A 22,475-nucleotide genomic window follows, 5' to 3' on the forward strand; every position below is an offset into this window, starting at 1 on the left:
AGCAAAGCCCCAACAAGTTTGGGCTGAGGCTGGCAACTTTTCCGAATTAGTATGAGGGTCGGACAGAAACAGCTGTGATAGGATCAATTCGCTGATGAATCTATTCCCTGAGGTTTGTGAGTTGACACCTGAGGTTCTGGAAAGGGCCCTCAAGGATGATCTCAAGAGGTCCAGGAGGCATCTTCATCCAGGGCCTGGATGGCTGAGTTTCTCTCTTCTCTTACCTACATCTTCTCCTCTCCCCAGGGAGCCCACCCTCTGATGCTGCTGGCTGTCCTCAGCAACTCTTTCCCCCACATTCTTTCTTTTGCTCCAAAACAACCTATCTCCCTCCTCTCCCTTTATCTAAATTCCTAAAGCCCGTGGTTGATCTTGGCAAGATATTCTGTCAAATCCAAGGAAAGTAATTTATACTAACGTGTAAGAGACTGAACGACTTAACCATTCAAAGGAGCATTTGAGTTTTTAACAGTTTGTAAATTCAAAAACGCCTCAAACAGGTGGAATGTGCACAAGAGCTCTTTTTGAAGCAGGTTCTCCCAATTCCACGTGCCTCCTGGGCCACTCCTACCCCCTTCCTTCAAGAAACGGGCTCAGCTGCGGGCCCTTCTGCGGAAAGCTGCCAGGGTGGGCGGGGACACAGGCCCGGCGCACCGGCGGGGGGAGCCGTCCCCAAACCTCAGCCCCCGCCTCTCCGAGCCCGGAAGGAAGCTGCGGCAGAGGAGGGGGCGCCCGGGATGCCCCTAGCGCGCCTCACCTGCGGGAGGGCCCGTCCCGGGCTTTTATCTTCTGAGACGGGCCTGCGGGGGGAAGGCGCTGATTAGCCCATCCTTCCTGCCACCGCCCACCCCCAGCTTCCACGCAGCCGTAGCCGCCAGCTCGCCGCCGGGGGCCCTGCAACTCGCCCCCGCGCTCCTCCTCACGCTTCTCCTCCTTTCCCCCGCCGGGCCAGGTCTGGAGCCGGGAGCTTCACCCCCGCACCCCCCTACTCCGGACGCACTCGCCGAGAGGGCGGCGACTGCGGGGAGGGAGGGGCGCCGCCCGCCTCCCGGGGCCTGGAGCGCTCGTGGCCCCGGAGCCGCCAGCGCCGCGCGGGGACTCACTGTGCAACGCGCAGCGCCCTGACTCGGCTGGCTCCGCTCGGCGCGCGGGCGGGCCAGAGGATGCTGGCGGGCTTCCCCGGCTTCGGCCCTCGCTCGCGCCGCGGAGGGCCCCGGGTGCGCCCCTAGCCGCGCCGTCGCGACCACTGCGGGGCCAGAGGGAGGGGGCCGGCCGCGCACGCCGGCCCCGCGAGCCGCAGCCCTAGGGGCGGGCGCCCCCGAATTTTCCAGCCTTCGTCGCCGCCTCCTCCTCCTTCCTCCTGCGGCCGGGCGCCTGTGGATGCTGAGGGGTAGCCCTGCTCCTCTCCCGGCCGGATTCCCGGCCTGACGGCGGGAGAGTCGCGCCCCGGCCGGGGACCGTGGCTCTGGCGGGTCGGCGCAGCTCCGCGGGGAGCAGCCCCCGGGCGCGTTGAGCCCTCCTGCCCCCTCCCGCTGCACGCGTGACTCGGCCTCGCAGCCCGCGAGGGGACCGGCCCGGACCACGCCGCTCCGGAGTTCCCGCACAGGTAAACGGAGGGGCAGGCCCAGCCTTCCGGAGGGCAAACGGTGCCCCGAGGTGGGGAGCCCGAGTGGCCAAGGGGCTGGGTGGGAAAGGAAGTAAACAGAGGAAGATTCGGGAACCCCCAGGATGGCTCTGGTTTTTTTCTAGCATGTTTTATCTAGATCTTCTAAGGCTTGGGCCTGGAGGAGATTTACGTGAGGAAGTCAGGGACTGAGAGAGATGAGATGCCCAGGGGTGCGACGGATTGAGAGGTGGCCAGGCCCGTCCATAGGCAGAGACAGGAGACGGAGTGTTGTGGGCGGACAGGACTAAGTGTGTGTGGTCGGGTGGTGGCGTGAGCATGGGGGTGGCGGGAGAATGGCCCTGGTTCTGGAGCCTCTTGGAGCAAGGATTCTTTGAGGACGGCTGGGGTGGGTCGTGGAGAAAGCACAGGTGGGAAGGAAGAGGGGCTTCTACTCAGTGATGTCCTTTTAAGTTCCAGATGGTCAGCGCTGCCTGTGCCGGGGAAGCCAGCTCTGTGTTCCTGCCCGAGGGGGCCGGCCGTCAGCCTGCCCCAGGTCCCCGAGAGCCCTGGTAGGTGGCCCCAGAGTCCTTCCTCTGTTCCCCGTCCGCTTCTCCAGAGCCAGTAGAAGCAGACACCAGCCAGGATGCCGAGGACCCAGGGCTTCTCCGATCCTGAGTACTCGGCCGAGTACTCAGCCGAGTACTCAGTCAGCCTGCCCTCTGACCCTGACCGCGGGGTGGGCCGGACCCATGAGATCTCTGTCCGGAACTCGGGATCCTGCCTGTGCCTGCCTCGCTTCATGCGGCTGACCTTCGTGCCGGAGTCCTTGGAGAACCTGTACCAGACCTACTTCAAGAGGCAGCGCCACGAGACGCTGCTGGTGCTGGTGGTCTTTGCGGCCCTCTTCGACTGCTACGTGGTGGTCATGTGTGCAGTGGTCTTCTCCAGGGACAAGCTGGCTCCCCTTGCCGTGGCCGGGGTCGGGCTGGTGTTGGTCATCGTCCTCCTTGTGCTCTGCAAAAAGGGGCTGCTGCCCAACCGGGTCACCCGGAAAGTGGTGCCCTACCTGCTGTGGCTGCTGATAACAGCCCAGGTCTTCTCCTACCTGGGCCTGAACTTCTCCCGCGCCCATGCAGCCAGCGACACGGTGGGCTGGCAGGCCTTCTTTGTCTTCTCCTTCTTCATCACGCTGCCGCTCAGCCTCAGCGCCATCGTCATCATCTCTGTGGTCTCCTGCATCGTGCACACGCTCGTCTTGGGGGTCACCGTGGCCCAGCAGCAGCGGGACGGGCTGAAGGGGATGCAGTTGCTGAGGGAGGTGAGTCCCACCTTTTGGCTTCCAGTGGCTTCTCTTCCCAGCAGCTCTCAGCTGAGGTGGTACCCGTTTTGGAGGTGGGGGTGGCATTGTTTTCTTTGCCCTTGAGTCAGAATGTCTGGGGGGAGGGGTCGTGGTCTGGGGTTCTCATCTGCCTGTGCAGGAAGGACCAGCTCTCCCTCAACCCCTGGCTTTGCAATAGAGCTTGTCTGTGGTTGGCCTTAGGGGTTGGAGGATTTCTGGACATTGGCCACTCTGTCACCTGTGCCCAGCCCGCGTGGGTGGCAGGAAGGCCCGCCTGGGCCTGGTCTTGAGCGAGGCAGCCTTGTCTTTGTCGTTGAGCTCTGCTGGGAAGACCTCTTGTGGGGAAAGAGGGCACCCTTGGCTTCTGGTCTCTAGCTTGTCATTGACTGGTTTTGGCAAGAGACTCAGTGTGTGGGCTCAGTGCCCCTCTGTCAAATGGGGACAGAGTTGGCCTGCCTGAAGTGGTTGTTATCAAGGTCAAAGATTGTGGGTAACCTCAAATAAGGAGATGTGAAGGACTGTGTGATTGTCGTAAATCCCACTTCTGCTAGGAGCTCAGGGTGCCCGAGCAGTCAGATGATGTAGGGAGTGGTGGTCTCCCCACAGAAGGCATGTCATGGGGATGCAAACGGGGCCAGGGTCGCCAGCCACAGTGAGGGGGTGTCTGCTGGTTCCGGAGGATGCCTTCCTGTGGAAGGGGTGAAATTTTGGCCTCAGCTTAACTAATAGATAGTGTTGTGCTCCCACTGGGTGCCAAGACCCTGAGTGGGTTCTGAGGGGCTACAGAGATCGGGAGGTGTGATTCCTGGCCTTCTGCACTTATTATCTGGTAACCTATCTGGGGGCGGGGGCTCCACAGGGCTTAGAGTCAATGAATTCCACAGTTGTGTGTCCTACCCACTACCTGCTTATTTTATATATGAGCCCAGAGATGGAGAGTGACCTCTCTAAGGCCACACAGCTAGTTGTGGCAGTCAGCGGCTGGAACGTCCATTTCTAGATTCCCATTTCAGTGCTCTTGCTACTACGTCACACTGCTACCGCCATCTTGGCCAAAGCCATTAGTCTCCTGGGATTGGGGGCTGAGTGTCCAGGGGCGCAGCAGTGCCGTTGGTGGTTGATGCAAGGCACCTGTGGGGCCGTCCCATTGCCTCCCGCTTAGTTAGATTAAAACAGGTTTTTCTTCTGTTTTAACTTTTTCCTCGTTCTTGGACGACTATTCTTCCTGTTTTCCCACTCTGGCTCACACAGCGTCCTCTCTCACAGAAGCTTTGTGTCTTGATGCTGCAGGGGCCCAGCCCTGGGCTGGTGCACACGGATTGGTGCAGGCACACCGAGAGGTCCCTTTTTCTCCCAATGCCCTGTGCGTAAAGGGTGACAGTCTGCCATTCCCCTCACGACTTCCGGGTTGTTGAACTTCAGGTTGTGCTGCTGCCAGCTGAGGGCCCTGCTGGAAGCTGTCTGGGCAAGAATGGCGAGAGGCATTCCTATCGGGAATCGGTGACAAGCACAGCTTGGGGGCAGATAGGTGGTCATGGCAGCCTCTGGGGCCTGGGATCAAACTCGGAACCCTTTCCTTTTACTGAACAGTCACTTCTAGCCCTTTCCTCTCTGCAAGGGCCCCTGGACCACAGGAGTTTCCCGTATGCTTTGCTACCCATGAAGGGAGCAAATCAGAAATTCTCCCCACTGGAGCCCAAGAGGCTAAACCCTTGTTTGCTGGCGTCCTTTGGGCGCTGCTAAGAAACAAAAACTCCAAAATATTAGAAAACAGAAAAAAAAGATAGAAAAATAAGTAAATCAAGAATGGCAGTATTAGCCTCCCAGGAGAGCATGGCCTTGACATGGAGGCAGTGCCTTGGATGCAGCTTTGGGACTAGATGGGGAGGGAAAGGTGACTCCCAAGGTCCATTTGGGAGCCTGAGATAGAATGCAGGAGACCCCAGCTTTCAGTGGGCTGTGTTCCAGAAACTTCTGAGTCACTTGTTTGGGACTAATGTGACTTTATATATATATATATATATATATATATATATGTATAAATAGTTAAAAAAATATTTATTTATTTAGGCTGCACCAGGTCTTAGTTGCATCATGCAGGATCTTCAGTTGCGGCATGCAGGATCTTTAGTTGCGGCATGCATGTGGGATCTAGTTCCCCCACCAGGGATCGAACTTGGGCCCCCTGCATTGGGAGCGTGGAGTCTTATTACCCACTGGACCACCAGGGAAGTCCCATCATGTGACTTTTTAAAAGGTGCCTGGGTTCCCAGGCCCACCCACCAAAGTCTTAAGTCACAGTGTCCCTGCATTTGGTCTCTCAGAATACGGTGGAACTCTGAGCCCCCTGTGGCCCCGTATTGTCATGGAGAGAGCACCTAGACACCGACCGGCCATGGAATGAGGCTCGCTCACCTGCCTGCGGCTCCCCTGGGGCCCTGTTACCTCCCGGCATGGGACACCGTCAGGGATAGGAGGGGGCAGGGGCTGGAGGACAGGGATGTGAGGACCGGCAACCAGGCCCCCTCCCCCCACAGTCAGAGTGGCACCAGCCCCCGGCACCTCCTTGCTTTGCTTTCTTCTGCCCATAGACTCCCTTTTTCTCTCTCTTCTCCCGTCACCTGTTGGCTCCAGCCAGGGACCCCCTTCTGGGTTGGTGGGGGGATGAACCCAGTTTCACAGCTAGAAGCAGACACTGGATTTCTGGGGGTTTGTGAGTGCTGCTGTCACCCGCAGCACCGCAGGAACCTTTCCAATGCCCAGGTCCTCTTCCTCTGCACCCTTCATCCCTTCAAACCTGTATTTGGCTCCGTGGGAGAAAGACAGAAGGACACAGGGGCCTCAGGGTAGCCTGATGTGTCAGAGACAAGCCACACAGCCTGCCCTGCCTGGGTTCTTCTCTTGGGAGGCAGGCAGGTCAGGGTTCCCACTGGAGTCCGGGGCTGTGGGATGGGACGACGCTGGGGCTTCGTTTATCAGTGAATGGGGTGGCTCTAACCGAGCAACAGGTACGGGCCTCGCAGCCTGTGGGGTCCGGGACTGAAGGGTGTCAGATGATGTCGTCGGAGGCTGTGGTGGAGGAGAGGCGGCATGGGGCTGGAGGGAGGGAGGAGGAAGCTGCAGCCGGCAGGCCTTTCCCACATCCCTGCCCTTGCCTGGCTCCTGGCCCAGCTTGCCTTGTACTCACCCCGCGCTGCCCAAGGGGTGGGCTGATGAAGCCGGAGGGGGTGGAGGGCAGGACCAGGCAGCTGCTGATGGGGGAGGGTGAAAGGGGAGATGGGAGTGGGGAGAAAATGCAGCCGAGGTGGGGAACCTTCCTGTGGCCCGTGGCAGCTCCCAAGACCCTCACATGTGCCCACAGACACCTGTTAGCCTCTGACAGGGTCCTTAAAGGAATGAGACTGTGGCAAGTTAGGAGCGAGGAACCCCCGAAAAATATTTTATAGCTTTATTTCACAGCAGAAAGGCTATTTAGGGGCAAAACTCTCTCATGGAGTTACTAGCCTGTTAAGACCTTTATTCACAGATGAGAACATGATAGAGCAGTGGATGTGTGATTCCTTTCACACCTACAAATCACAGAGCAAATCATTCGCCCAGTGAATGAACATTCGGCTCCGGGGGGCTTCAGCGGGGAGGGTGTGAGGAAGCTAATGCTTCAGATGCCCTGTGTGTAGGCTGGAGCTAAAGTTCATACACATCGTCTCAACTAATCCTGGGTGTTACTGGCTCCATTTTACAGATGAGGAAACTGAGACTCAGGAGGATGAGAGAAGACAGAGGGGCTGGGTAACTGGGGAGGGGTCACTGGTGAGTGAGATGGTGGGTGTGAGGGCAGGGGGCTTCCCTGAAAGCCTCTTTTTCTCTGGAAGTTGGCATCTGGGCCTCCTTCCTGCTCTGGCTGCCCCCAGATGCCTTTGCTATAAGCGGTGTTGAAGAACAGTGCCAAGAGGTGGGAGGACCTAAAATATCATAGGAAGCGCCCCTCTGTTTTCCCCTGGGAACTGGTTGCAAGGGCAGGGAGAAGCCTGTGACAGAATGTTCCTGTTGGGAACATGGCCAGGAGTGTATGAGAAGTGAGTGGGGGAAGCAGGAACGGGAGCTGGGCGGGGAGGCAGCAGCCTGGGGCTCTGAGCAGCTGAGGCGTGTGTGCAGGACACAGGCTGGGAGGGGGCAAAGCCAACCCAGTTCTTGGTCCTTTGGCCCTGGGCGCTGCTCCTGTCCCACAGGTGGCTCATCCCCTACAAAAAGCGTGCAGACGGGTATCATGCAGGAACCGGGATAATAAGGAAATGCACAGAAGGGGACCAGGAGGCCATCGAATCCAGCCGCACGTGGGGGAAGAATAGTCAATTATTGAACATGTAAACAACTTTGCAGAAAGTTCCCCCCTCAATGCTTCCCCTGGTCACATTTCTCTGGGGCCTTTTCTGATCCTTTTCTGTGTGTAAACAGAGTGTCTCCAATCTGGCATCATCATGCAAATGCATTTTAGGTCCCACCTTTCACCCACATGATTTCACTGACATTTTGCCATGCACATCGGAGTCCTCAGGTTTATTATTTTAAATCAACACTTTGTCATCAGCTGGGTTTTTCCGGAGAGGGCCGCGTCAGTGGGGCCAGGTGCAGGCACCAGTCTCCATGCCAAGGTCTGGCGAAATCTCCAAGAGGCAGAATTGCTAGGACTCCAGGTTATTCTGCAATTTCTTCATCAATGTGCAGTGAATCCCAGTAGGGTGCTCCAACCCCGAATAAACCTTCAGCCAACCCCCAGCTGTCCCCTCATGAACATATGCACTCGTGATGATCTACTTTACCGCGGGTACAGTCCTGACCGACAGTCAGATGTGTGAGCTTAGAGTTAACCCCTAGGTGGAAACCCAGCGAACATGGGGATGGACAAGGTACTCAGTTTACTGAACTCTTGCTGTATTTCAGTCAAGTATTTTCCAGCAAGAGGTAGAAAGTATTTTCTTTTTACAGATGGGGAAACTGAAATGTGTGATGAGTGAAACGGCTTGTCCGGAGCCACATAGAGGAACAGGGTTCGAATCTAGGTCAGTGGGATTCCAGAGTTCCTTCTCTTCTGCAGTCATAAAAGGTCTTCCGTAAGAGTCTGTTGAGATACAGTTCCAGCAGGATTGGGTCTTTAGTTTCTCCACCCACAACCATCAGAAGGAACAACATGGGGGCTGGGGAGGTGTTTCTAGGGGCAGAAGTATTGCCGCTGATCCAGGGGCAGAGCTGTCTGGGGGTTCAGTGTTGCAGCCGACATTCCTCATACGCCTTTAGGAGGCATTGTTACATTACAGGACATTGTAGTAACCAATATCTGTAATCGTGACGCCCACTTCAAGAGAATATTAAATTACAGTCCGTATAAAGTGGGGTCTAATACTGCATTCTAAAAACGTTTTTGTCAGAAATGGATAAGAACACATTTGGACAAATAAGGATTACATTTTGGCTCTCTAGGAAGTCCACTAATGTGGGTTGGCCCGTTTCTCAGTGGCATTACTGCACATGTGTTCCTTCATTTACCCTGTTTCAGTTATCCATGGTTATATAACATATAACCTCAAAATTTAAAACAATAACAACTGTTATTGGCTCAAAACAGTAACGGTTTATCTCATGATTCTCTGGGTTGACTGTGCTCAGCTGGATGCTGCTCTGCCTTACATGGCACTGGCCGAGGTCACTCACTTGGCTGCCTGGACTATTTCATTCATTGCCAGCATTCAGCTGACAGCTTTGTTGGCAAGCTCTAAGAAGGCCCTACTCACATGTCTAAAGCCGTCGAGCTTCTCCAGTGACCCCTCCAAGTGGTTAGCTTGGGCTTCCTCACAGCATGGTGGTGTCTGGGAGACAGTGGTAGCTATCAGAGGTTTTAAAGGCTAGACCCATCACTATTGGTCAAAGCGCATCACAGGGGTAACCCAGGTGCAAGATAAGGGGAAATTGATTCTACCTCTTGACATGAGGGTGATATGTACATCCAGGGAAGGAAGGAATGGAGGGCAGCCGTCTTCTGAGGCTATTTACTAAACCAGGTGGCACATGGTGGATGTTGGGGAGAAGAGATGAAGAGAGCCGTGAGTCTGGGTGGGCACCATAGGATGCCTGAGAAGTGAGAAATGTGGTCCACTGTATAGTCGGCTGTATAGTCGGCCCTCTGTATCTGTGAATGTGAAACCTACAGATACGGAGGGCCGACTGTCTTCGTTGTACTATGCCATTTTATATATGCCATTGTTATCCCTGGAGGCCCCTAGAACCAGTCTTCTGCAGATACTGAGAGATGGCTGTGTACAACTTTTTGAAGGTATTGGTTCTCTATGAGAGCCAGTACATCATTTCTAAGATTTTTCAGAAAGTTAGAAACTGCACTGCACATGAAAAGATGATGGCTCGTGGTTCACCTGCATGGGCTTTGCCTTACCTTACCTTCAGAAGAAGAATTTTTCTCTTAACTTTTCCAACACGCATACCCTTTCTGTCCAGGGCACTGCACTAGGTTACGGGGAGGTACACCTGCCTCTAGTCGCGACCCCAGCACCAGTGCCGGCCCTTTCTCTCCACACGTCAGCTAGATGGGCAGCCTGGCTCTGACGTTTGTATTCGTTTCCCAGGAGGTGGGAATTTGCTTGTGTGCATCCTTCAGAAACATGTCGAATTTGTCTTCCTAGCAGGTTGTTATTTGCCTCAAGGAGAGTAAGACCAATAGCACAGGCCCTCTGCAGCCTCTTGCAGTGCCTTGGTCCTGACTGTCACTCTATAAATGTTTGTTGAATAAAAAGATTCCTGCTATGCTTTTATCTTTACTTCCTTCCTCATCAACTCTGGTTGACAGTTCGGTAAATTTTTGGTTAGATCCAGGCTAGGGAAGTGTTCTGGTGTTAACCTAAGTGATTTGAGAACGATGTTTTTAAAGCAAGACTTATATAACTCTTCAAGAGTGCTAATCAGTACTCCTTTGCCACTTGTTAATAAAGGTTTTCTTGTCTAGGGAAAAAGCAGCAAAAAAGAGCACCGTTCTTAGGAGCCCAGAAAATGAGTCATTGATATCCTGTTGGCCTAGTTCTAATCTTGCCCTTTGGCAAAAATGATTTGCGTAAGATCATGTAGAAGAACGGCTGAGCAGAGTTGGAGCTCTCACCATCCCACCTTCCTGCTAGTTCCTCCAGTCTAAAGAGAAACTTTATTCCCTGCATCACTTACCAAGCATTGTTCTAGGTAGAGGATACAAAGAATGAGTAAAACTCATCCCCTGCCATCAGGGAGCTCCCAGGTTGTGGTGTAAGTCCTGTTAGTGAAAGGGAGCCTGCCTAAGTAAACAGGAAGTTTTCCTAAGAGCTCACTGTTGAGTTGGGTTTTGAAGGATGATTAGGAGTTTACCAGGTAGAGCAGTGGGAACAGGGCTTTCCGGTCAGAGTCATAGAAGATTCTAACTTGCTTTGGACTGGTGAGGATACTGTGTGTAACAGGAGCATGAGTGGGTGGCAGGAACTAGTGAGACAAAGTATAGAGAAGCTAAGTAGCAGAAGGGCTAAGGAATTTAGGCTTTATTCCTCTATGATGGAGCTCCATTGAAGGAGTTCAAGGAGGGGACAGATAGGGTCTGATTTGCATTTAATAGAATCTTTCTGGTGAACTTGAGTAAGGCTGAGACTGTTTAGGAGGCTATTGAAGTAGTCCAGGCATGACACCGTGAAGACCACCCACCAAGATGGAAGCAGAGGATGGATGAGTTCAGGTTGAGGTGCCGGTGGGATATCCAAGTGGAACTATCAGATTATTCAGTGGATAATTATTGAACACCTTATGTATACCGGGCCCTGTGCTCAAGATCTGGAGCTTAGAAGAGAGGTCTTGAGCTCTAGATTTGGGAGTCATCAGCATTTAAGTGGCACCCAAAACCATAGGGAGGATGAGGGGTTGCCCAAGGAGAGTGTGTAAAATCAAAAAGGAAGAGGGCTTAGGACCCAACACTAGGGAGCAGCCTGGTGGGGGGCGGTCCCCAGCATGGAACATCCATGCTCCACCCAGCCTCTGCTTCCTGCCTGGGGCGTGTTTGTCCCAGGTGGCCTGTGATGGGTGGGTGGTCCTTTTGAGAGCAGGAGGCAACCCCTGTCTGATGGTGTTTACACCTTTGGTTCTTTTGCGTTGGGGAAGCTTAAGACAAGCCAAGGTGAGGTGGAGCGAGGGTGTCAGGTGGGGTGTCACTGTACCTGGTGAACAAGGGCATGGGAGTGTTCGTTTGTCACCTTGTGTGGGAAGGGTGGCTATGTATATAGAGGCACTTTATAAACTACAAAGCACCATATGAATGCTAGTTATTTATTTCTTTATTGCACTTAATCTTGGCAAACCATCTCTGATCTTTGATCTGTGAATGAATCAGACCAAGTTTATTCATTGTTGTTTTTCTCATCTCTTTTCTGGCTCTTTTTCTCTCATTGTGAAAGGATTATTTTAAAGAATTTTTTAAAGAATGTTTTTAATTATAAAATGCTATCTAATGTTGCAGAAACTTTGGAAGCAAGAGAAATTTATCATAATCCTATAATAACCAATTTTTCTGTGTTCCTTTCTAGTCCTTCCTTTCTAGAAATTCTTACCAAGCTGTACATTACTCCTGCTTTTCTTAGTTAGCTTTATAGCACAGATTTTTTTCTATTTTAAATTAGTATTCGCAATCATCATTTTTAATGGCTGCATAATATGATGTTGGCTAAATGTACCATAATTAACTCAACTGTTCCTCTTCTGTAGGGCATTTGGTTACTCTTAATTTATTAATTTTATGTATTTATCATCTATATTTCATTTACTTATTATTATTTGTATGTAATACTAGCAGGCCCATTGCCTCTCTCCTGTCCCCTCCTGGTGATTTTATATCTGATGCTCCTCCCTTCCTCTGATCACGTTTTCAGCTGTTTCTCCCAGCAAAATTCCTCTTTGTGGTTCCGAAGAAATTTGCTTTGATTAGTAATGAAACCTTGTCTTCCCCTTTCCAGTTCCTCTCTTCAAGAGCACTTTCTTTGTTGTAAACAGAAAAGAAAATGACACGTTTCAGAAGAAATCCCACCCCACACTTTACCCCCATTCAAAACCCCAGCGTAAGCAGACTGGATTTGAACCCTTGCAAGATTTCCGTGGTTGTGGGTTGTGTTCCGTGTCATTTTAGGACTGGTCCCCATGAAATGTAACTTGGGGCCAGCTGAGTCAGAGCTGGCAGCGTCAGGCTGGGCAGCCACCTTTCCAGGCCAGAGTTGGCTCTAGGTGGGCTCCTCGGCTGCCCCTGGAAGGTTGAGTTTTTCACCCAAGGGGACCGGGCCCTGGGGAATTGATCCCCCTGGGTCTCATTCTTAAGAGACCGACCCATAAGCCCAAGGCTTAGTCACCGACCTGCTGGTGGTAGGTGGCCCTTCCCGCCCTCCCAGGAAAGGGAATACTCTTATCTGTTATTTGGCACAAATTTACTGCAAATTCCTAAGGAACCAAATCAGTAATTTCCTGGAGGGGAATCTGAGCAAAGGGCATTGCCTGGTGATGGGGGGCGGTCATCTTCCCAGACTGGGGCTGGGAGCTGCCCCCTGCCGCCCCTAGGCTCGTTTCCCAGCACTGGGCAACGCTGTCAGCTAGACACAGCTTCCCCCAGATAGGCAGAAAAGTGCCACAATTTCACACTTGTCAGCACTCTGTTTTCTAAACTCCTACGCATGATTACAGTTTATCTTTCATTGTGCAGTATTAAACACTCTGGAAGACACATTAATCCCCCCTTCCCTAAATTGGGGTTGTAGTTGTTAATATTATATTGCCCATCTCTGGGGACACACATCTGGGACACTGCCTCTGTATTTCAGTAAAGGGCCCAATGTAGGTGGTTACTTTAGGGAACCGCCATGTCCTCTCCCTTCAGTGTCCTGTCTCAGACCAACTGACCTCTACATTTTAAACCAATGAAGGGGCCTCGGAAGCCTGACCCATGGGTGGGTTTTCTGCTTCAGGAATCTGAGAGCCCTGGCTTCATAGTCATTGGCTTGGTTTACTTCCTGGCTCCCCCCACTTACCAGCTGGGGGATCCTGTGTACATTATTCAATCTAAGTCTAGCTTCTGCTCTGTGAAGTGGCCTAATAACACCTCCTTCGCTGGGTTAGTGTAGGGATGAAACACACACTAGCGATGAAAACATGTCCTTTTGGTTGGTGCAGGGCCGGATACACAGCTGGCGCTAGAAAAATGCTTGTTGCTTTGGCTGTCGCTGTCATTAGTATTACTGGCTCTGATGGAGAGGAATTTTTAAAAAGCTGGGGCCAACCCCAAGGGAGGGAAGAGCAGCTCCATGCTCTGGATGTCTGGAGGGCACCTGGATTGGGTCACCAGACACTCATCACCCCATTATTTATTTATTTATTTATTTTTCTGCTGGGCCACCATTTTTCTTGTTGTCTTAGAAATGAGACACATACTTTTTGGTTGAAGTTCCCTACGAGGACAAAGAATTCTGTACTTTTGATGCAGGGTTGTTGGTTTGCATCACAGCCGTGGCTTTTCACTTAATATCTTTTTCCTTTATTCCTTCTTTTTTGGAGGAATCAGTTAAGATTAGGAGCAGGAGACGTAGAGAATGGACTTGAGGACACGGGGAGGGGGAAGGGTAAGCTGGGACGAAGTGAGAGAGTGGCATGGACATATATACACTACCAAATGTAAAATAGATAGCTAGTGGGAAGCAGCCACATAGCACAGGGAGATCAGCTCGGTGCTTTGTGACCACCTACAGGGGTGGGATAGGGAGGGTGGGAGGGAGACGCAAGAGGGAGGGGATATGGGGATATATGTATACATAGAGCTGATCCACTTTGTTATACAGCAGAAACTAACACACCATTGTAAAGCAATTATACTCCAATAAAGATGTTCAAAGAAAATTTAGTGGCAGGTGGGGGAGACAGTGAAGGAAGTCTCTGGAATGATTTGGACTGGAGGAGTGTCAAACCTGTTCTTCCATTAGGTTGAATGCTAGAGCTGTGTGGAGCTTGTTTCCTTTATTGCGAATAAAGGGGACACAGGGCTGTGGGGTGTCCCCATTGCTCCTGGGTGGCCTCATTTTGTTCGTTCTCATGCACACCTCATGACACTTATCACTGGATTTAGCGGTAGAAAAGATCATGGAGCTCACAGTTCAATTTACAGGGGTAATAAAGTGCCCAGGATCAGAGAGTGAAGATGCAGGGTGGCTGGTGTCAAGTCCAAGCCTTCTAGGTCCAAATGCAGTGCAAATCCTCTAATCTGATGAGATTGAGACAGGTGGTTGGTCAGTTAATACAAAAAGTTAAATTATTATGATAGTGGTCACACAGCTGTGTGTCAGAACCCATAATTATACACCAAAGAGAGTGAATTTTACTGTATGTGAAAAAAAAGGGAGTAAAAACAAAGCTAGATGGTGGTAAGCACCGGTGGTCATTGGATGACCTTGACACATTGTGTGTGTAAGAGCCATGATGCCTTAGATGCTGTGGGGCGAGGCGGGGGGGTTTGGATGGGGCACAAAGAACATTCTGAGGTGAAGGAAGCGTTCCCTGTGGTGATTGTGGATGTAGTCACACAGCTGTGTGAATTTGTCAACACTCATCAAAATATACATTTTATTATTTACTATTATTATTATTAGGCCGTGCCACGTGGCTTGGGGGATCTCAGTTCCCCAACCAGGGATTGAACCCCGGCCCCCTGCGGTGGAAATGCAGAGTCCTAACCACTGGACCGCCAAGGAATTCCCAAAATACACATTTTACATGGGTGCTTTTTATTGTATGCAAACTATAACCCAACAAAGTACATTTTTAAAAGTCAGTAGAATCCAGCAATCACAAAAAATTGCACATAAATATATACATTTATATGCATTTAAAATAGCTTATTTCAATTGAAAACATTTAGCTGCTCATCTTTTGTGGAAAGGAAAAATTTTTCCTTTGCATCTGGGTGCTCTTGTTGGTGTTCCTCGTGGCCTTCTGTAGCTGAGATGTGTCCTCTGTAATTTCTAGTTTCCTTAAAGTGGAGGGAGGATTAAAAGTCACTTGGAAATAATCTAGGTACAGAATCCTAGATTTTTATGACTTTTTTCTTTTTGGCTAAATTTTTGCTGTTGTCTTGCCCACGTCTAATTCAGCAGCCATTTCTATTAGCTACTTACATTTATTCAGAAATTTCCAAAATGTTCACTTTACTTTTCTTAGAAATAACAACTGTCTTTCATACTCATATTTTATCTGTTTAGGTTCTTCATTAAGTTATGTAAATATAATACCAAAAAACAACTGACATAAGCAGGTCTGGGACTAAACATAACTGACTTTGGGAAACACTCCAGAAGTCGGAGCAGATGTGCAGGAAAGTTTCAGAGAGAATCCTGCCAGCTGTGCGTGTAAGGTCAGCAAGTTTTACAGGGGGTGGATAAGCTTCAGCGCGGTCCTTTGCTCCTGGCCCTCCTACTGGAGCCCCATCCTGCCCCCTCTTAGCATCTGGTCCTGGTTCTAGTTTATCCGGAGGAAGTACACACGTCTGCCTCTTGTTCTCTACCCAGCAGCCCTCCTAGTATTGAGTTCAGCCATCTTGCTCTCTCTCTGCCTCCTCTTCAGCCTAAACCATTGAACTTTTTCAAGAAGTCCTCAGGTGACATCATCCTAGCACTTCTCTTTCGCTGCAAACTGAAACGTGGTGCTCGGGGTGTCTTCTCCCGTTTTACACGCATTTCCCCCTGCCTGCTCTAAGAACCCTGCCCATCCTGCCTTGTTGCAGGACACAAATGCTAGAGGTAAAATTCTACAGCTGTAATTTGAGGTTTGGTGGGGAGGGTGGTCTCCACTCCTGGAAAATTTAGGCATCAGGTCTTAATAAAAGAACCATAGTCCACATGAAAATTGAAGTTAATATAGAGAAGCCCACTGCTGCTTAGATGGCCGGACAGCTCTCCAGAGACTGACGGAATGTTCCCGGCCTGGCAGGATGTGCTGTTTAAGGGATTGGGGGCGGCTGAGGAGCTGTTCCCAGGGACCATTCCGCTGGAACTGCTGCTCGGGGCTGGAGGTGTGTTTGCCTCCCTGGGCTACCCTCTGACCACGGCCGTGTCCCTCTGCAGCCTGCACGCCCCCTATACCTCTCCCTTCCCCACTGCTTCTCTGTTCCTGTCGCCCTGCCAGAGCAATAAAGATCAGCACGATTATCAGGTTACCCAGAGTCTGACCCATCCTCTTCTTTGTCTGCCCTCTTCCTACAGGGATACTGTGTTTGTTGTTGATTACTTAGGATGTATAATTGCATGTGTGTGCCTGTTGATGGACATCTATTGTCCTTCTGTCTACAAATTTATCTTTTCACTCAGCCAAACACGTATGGTCTGGACACATGTTTACACAAGTTCCTGGGGATACAGAGACAGTAACCTCGGGTCCTGCCTACAAGGGAGGCCCAGCTTGGTTTATTTACTTTTTAAAAAAAATAAATTTATTTATTTATTTTTGGCTGCATTGGGTCCTCGCTGCTGCGCACAGGCTTTCTCTAGTTGCAGTGAGCCAGGGCTACTCTTTGTTGCAGTGCACAGGCTTCTCATTGTGGTGGCTTCTCTTGTTGCGGAGCACGGGCTCTAGGCGCGTGGGCTTTAGCAGTTGTGGCACACAGGCTCAGTAGTTGTGGCACGCAGGCTCAGAAGTTGTGGCTCGCTGGCTCTAGAGCGCAGGCTCAGTAGTTGCAGTGCACGGGCTTACTTGCTCCGCGGCATGTGGGATCTTCCTGGACCAGGGCTCAAACCCGTGTCCCCTGCATTGGCAGGCTGATTCTTTTTTTTTTTTTTTTTTGGCAGGCGGATTCTTAATTATTGTGCCACTAGGGAAGTCCCGGTTTATTTACTTTCTTTAAAAAAAAATAAAAAATAAAAAAAAATCGTTGTCTGGATATGGGCCTGGCACAGAGCAGTCCCTCCATAAATAGTTGCTGAATGTTGATGCATGAATTATTAGTAAGCTGAATCACATGAAATGGCCAATATCCAACCACTTTCAACGTGCAAACAATGGCAATTTCATTTCATATGGTTCTATTTAATATAAAAGTAATAGATGTGCTCATTGTGGAAAGCCTGGGAAATACTAAGTAGTACGGGAAAATACTACCCATAATATTATCTTTCAAGGATACCTGCTGTTAACATTGGGTCCCTCTTTACAGATAGATAGATGTGACGATTGATTTTTCTTCCATATCATGTGTTGTGCTTCTTGTAAGAGATAATTCAACCGAGGCAGCAGTATGAAGCATACAAGTGAAAGCTCCCCTTTCCTCTGCCGCCGCCCCCCCACCATAGGCAACCGTTGCCAAGTGTGTGGTGGGTAAACTTCCAGAGAGCATTCTGTGAATTTGCATTTTTATGTGATATATGTACATTTAGGGTTGAGAGATTATGTATGTAAGTTTCGGCAGATCAGCAAAGCACACCTGTCAGCGCTAACGTCCACACATTCCTCTCCGGTAGCTGGTGTCCCCCTCGAGGTGGTGACGTGTCCCCATGAACTGCAGCCCTTCCCTCCTTCAGCCAGGGGCCCCCACGTGGGCTCCACTCTGGTGGCCCCTCGCGGGCACCTGCAGCCGCTCCTCTAGCTGAGGAAGCGCCATGGTATCCACGTACCCGCCTAGTGCTGAAATCCTTTGTGTTTGTGACTTGGCCCGTTGTATCACCAGCTCTTCAGTGAACAGGAGTTGAGTTCAAACTCTGCCCCTGTGGGCGCAGGTCTCAGGAAAACCATTTGATGTTGCTGAGCTTGGTTTCCTCCTCAGTAAGTGATGAGAACAGAGGGTGGGAGCCCAGTGAGCACGAGCCAGCCCAGATGCTGGGTTCCAGCGGCTGCATCTGCCTCGTCCAGGTCTGAGATCTTGGTCACCTTGCTTAGTCCTCTCTGGGCCTTCGTTACTAAATCTCTCAGTGAGCTGATAAAGCTCTTAGAATAGTGCTCACTCATGACCTTGCCATGCTGGTAACGACGACGCGCTGGCTCCTCCAGGGTTGTGGCGAAGGTTGTAATGAGAGGGTGAGTGGAAGCGCCTTGTAAACCACAAAGCCCCGTTCAGATGCAGGTGTTACTAGGATTATATGCTTATCTGTCACTATGTGAAACCCCAAACTGTATCCCTGTTGGGAGGTGCCAAACTGCACTGTGCTTGAGTGGTACTTACAGATCTGGAGGAGTTGGGGTTTGCACCTAAGAGGATCTTGTTGCTGCTGCTTGCTGCCCCTGCTGCTCATACTGCTTATGCCAGGAGGGGTGGCCTCGGAGATATTACTGAGCGTTTCCAGAGGGGATGCTGAGGCCCAGAGGGGAAGTGACTTGCCTGAGGCCCCACAGAGAGACAGGCTCAGTGCCTCTGTCTGTAGCCTCGGTCTCCTGGCCCCTAGGCCAGTACTCTTCTGACCCCTCAGAGAGGGAACTCTGTGCTCCACTGTGCCCCACCGTGTGGTGGAGCAGGGACCCGTGACAGGAACAGGAAGGAGATGGAGAGTCTGTTCCTGAGCAGCCAGAGTGGCTCTGCTTTGGGAACTTAGGTGGAGATGGGAGCTTCAGAGGGGGGTGGCTGGGAGGGGTAAGTGGGCATGGCAGGCAGGTCACATTGGGGTAATGGAGTGAAAGGAGTGAGGGAGGGGCCGTTGGGGTGGTAGGAGGAGTTTGTTCAGGTGGGAGGCTGTTGGGCATGTGGCTGTGTGGGGAGAATGAGGAGATCAAGAGGTGGAGCTGGGAGGAGCGCAGGTCACCTGGTGTGGGCGTGTCTGAAGGGATGGTGTGGAGTTCTGGGCCATCGAAAGACTTCCCAGTGTAAAACTGGGATGGCCTCAGGCTTCATGTCTTCTGCTGGTGAGCTGCTCTTGGTTGCATGGTCCATTTTGCTTTTGGTCTTCTAACTGTGGGGATTCTGTTTGCTTTCTTGGGGCCTCCCACACCTTACCAGGCCAGGGTTCTCTCCCCGGAGACCTGGATCCAAGAGCTGAGTAGCCTCCTGGACCATGATTGCCTGCTCCTGCTCCCCTGGTTTTATAAGAAGGAAGTCAGAAGCTGGAATGGTTTTTTTTCCAACTCTTGAGAGGCTACATTGGGAGACTGGTCTGAGAGTGAAGATCCTTGGAGGATATTTCCTCTGGCTCAGTATAATTGACTTAATCTGCTGTGTGTCTCATTTTTCCCTTGGAAAAAGGAGAGATGCTGCCTGACTCACTCTTTCCTAAAATACTGTGTGTTCAACTTCCTCTGGAAAGTCTCACATAGGCGCATTTTGACATAACATCGCTCTTACTCCCATCACAGGGTCCAATAGCTTTCTTTCTTTCGGGTCTGAGGGTGGGACTCATCCCAAAATGACTTGACAGGATGTCTGCAAGCTCTCAAGGAGCCACTATGACAGACAAGACCTGTGAGAGTACAGAGAAAAGGCATCATTCTGTCTTGGTTGGGAAACTTCTCACGGAGGAGGCAGTACCGAGGTGTGCCATGAAGGGGAAATTAGATTTTGAGCCCTGGATTGGTAAGGGGCAGAGACAGTTGCTGGTGGGCAGTGGTGTGGGGATGCACACACACACACGCACACGCACACACACACACACACACACAACTTTTGACTGCAGAATTGGATGTATGAGAGAGTAAAAGAGAAGGCTGGAAGGCAGTTTGGGATCTCAAATGGATGACCTAGAAAGCTATTTGAGATTGCTTTGACTACAGTCTGTAGGCAGTGCGAGCAGCAGAGTCTCAGAAGAAGAACAGAGAGAAGACAGAAAAAGCATTTTTCTAATAGTGAAAACATTTCCAAATTTGATGAAAACTATAAATCCACAGTTCAAGAAGCTCAAAATAACTCAAAGAAATATAAAGAGTAAAAATAAAGAGAATCATACCAAGGCACATCATAATCAAGTTGCTTAATACTAGTAGTTAAGGAGAAACTCATAAAAACAACCAGAAAGGAAGAAAAAAAAAGACACATTACATAGAGGAACAGAGATAAGGATGATTGTAGATGTCTAGCCAGAAATTATTCAGGGCAGAAGACAATAGAACTGAAAAATAGGTCAATCTATAATTCTATACCCAATAAAATGTCCTTCAAAAAATGAAAGTGAAGTGAAGCCTTTTTTGTAGACAAATTGAAGTTGAGAGACTTCATCACCAGCTGACCTGCACCACAAAAAGTATTAATGAAAGTTTTCCAAGCAGACGAAAAATGATACTAAATAGAAATTTAGACTGCACAAAAGAATGAAGAGGCCTCTAAATAGTAAATCTGTGGAAAAGTGAAAGTTATTTTTTCTCATTTTTAATCTCTTTTTAAAAGACTGTCTAAAGCAAAAATATAAACGATGTACTGTGGAGTTTATAACATAGAAGAATAATGTATGACAACAATAGAACAAAAGACAGGAGGCAAGAAATGAAAATACACTGTTATACTATATGTAAAGTAATAATATTTGAAGTAGACTATATTAAGTTGAAGATGCATATAGGCATACCTCATTTTATTGTACTTTGCTTTATTGCACTTCTCAGACATTGTGTTTTTTACAGATTGAAGGTTTGTGGCAACCCTACATTAAGCAAGTCTATTGGCACCATTTTCCTGACAGCATTTGCTCACTTTATGTCTCTGTGTCACATTTTGGTAACTTTTGCAATATATCAAAGCACCAGCAAAAAGATTATGATTTTCTGAAGGCTCAGATGATTGTTAGCATTTTTTAGCAATAAAGTTTTTTTTTTTTTTTGCGGTACACAGGCCTCTCACTGTTGTGGCCTCTCCCGTTGCAGAGCACAGGCTCCGGATGCGCAGGCCCAGCGGCCATGGCTCACGGGCCTAGCTGCTCCGCGGCATGTGGCTTCCCAGACCAGGGCACAAACCTGTGTCCCCTGCATCGGCAGGCGGACTCTCAACCACTGTGCCACCAGGGAAGCCCTAAAGTATTTTTTAATTAAGGTATGTATGCTGTTTTTTTAGACGTACTATTGCACACTTAATAGACTACAGTATAGTGTAACCATAATTTTATGTGCGCTTGGAAACAAAAAAATTGTGTGACTTGCTTTATTTCAATATTCTCTTTTATTGTGGCGGTCTGGAACCAAACCTGTAACATGTCTGAGGTATGCCTGTATTGTAAATCTCAAAGCAACCATTAAAAAAGCATAACAAAGAAGCATGGCACATAGCCTATAATGGAGATAAAGTGGAATGATAAAATCAAAAGATGGCAGGAAAAGTAACAAAGAACAAATGAGACCAATAGAAGACGAAAATAGTTTTAGATTCAACCATATTGATAATAATATTAAATGTATGTGGTGTAATGACTATTTAATAGGCAGATATCAGATGAATAATAAAGCAAGAATCAACTATAAGCTATCATAAAGAAACCCATTTTTAACATAAAGACACAGATTAAAAGGATGGAAAAAGATATCCCATGTATACACTAATCAAAAGAAAGCTGGAGTGTATGGCTATGTTAGTAACAGGCAATGTAGACTTTGGAATAAGGAATATTACCAGGGATAAAGAGGTATCCACTCCTTCATAATGGTAAAGGAGTCAATTCATCAAAAAGACATTATGATCCTAAATATGTATGTACCTAATAACAAAGCTTTAAACTACACAAAACAAAAAATGATAGAACTAAAAGGAGGAATAGGCAAATCCATATTTATATTTGAAGATTGCAACACACCTCTCTCAGTTATTGGTAAAGTAAGTAGACAAATTAGAAGTATATAGAGTACTTGACAAATTAGAAGGATATAGATTGTAACAACGAGCTGGACCAAAGTGATATTTATAGAACCCTCTACTCAACAACTACAGAATACATGTACTCTTCAAATGCACTGAAATGTTCATGAAGACACCCAATCTGCTGGGCTGCAACACAAGATTCAGTACATTAAAAAATGATTAAAATCATACAAAGTATAACGTTCTCTGACAAAAATGATGGATTAAAGTAGAAATAACAGAAATATATCTTTAAAATTCCAGAATATATTTGGAAAATTAAACAACATGTGCATGAATAACCCATGGATAAAGACAAATCACAAGTGACATTAGAAAATGTGTTGAATTAATGTGAAAACACAACATACCAATTTTGTGGAATGCAGGCAAAGCAGTACCAAGAGGGAAATGTATAGCATTAAATGCTTGTGTTAATAAAGAAAGGTCTAAAATAAATGATCTATGCTTCCACTTCAAGTGAAGTAGAAAAAGTAAATCCAGAGTAAGAAGTAGAAAGTAAAAAAAAAAAAAGCACAGAAAATAGTGGGCAAACAATAAAGAAAAATCAGTGAATCCAAAGCTTGATTCTTTGAAAAAGGCAATAAAATTAATAAACCTCTGGTTAGATGATCAGAGAAATGAGAGAGGATACAAATTACCAATACCAGGAAGGGAAATGGGAACATTATTACAGA

At 49.1% G+C, this 22,475-nt stretch overlaps 1 protein-coding gene across 2 annotated transcripts in view; it reads left to right on the plus strand.

The window, feature by feature from the left end:
- Positions 1 to 2,249: 2,249 nt before the first annotated feature.
- ADCY3 (adenylate cyclase 3) overlaps positions 2,250 to 22,475 on the plus strand; it is a gene marked incomplete at its 5' end in the record, with an annotated part of 90,713 nt that continues 70,487 nt past the window's right edge. For both annotated transcript variants that reach the window (XM_079721136.1, XM_079721137.1), the window contains one exon: positions 2,250 to 2,924. In XM_079721136.1, coding sequence (XP_079577262.1) covers positions 2,250 to 2,924 — 675 coding nt within the window. The remainder of the gene's footprint in view (positions 2,925 to 22,475) is intronic.

This window comes from Hyperoodon ampullatus (genome assembly GCF_949752795.1).
Source record: "Hyperoodon ampullatus genome assembly, chromosome: 15".
NCBI classification, from domain to species: domain Eukaryota; kingdom Metazoa; phylum Chordata; class Mammalia; order Artiodactyla; family Ziphiidae; genus Hyperoodon; species Hyperoodon ampullatus.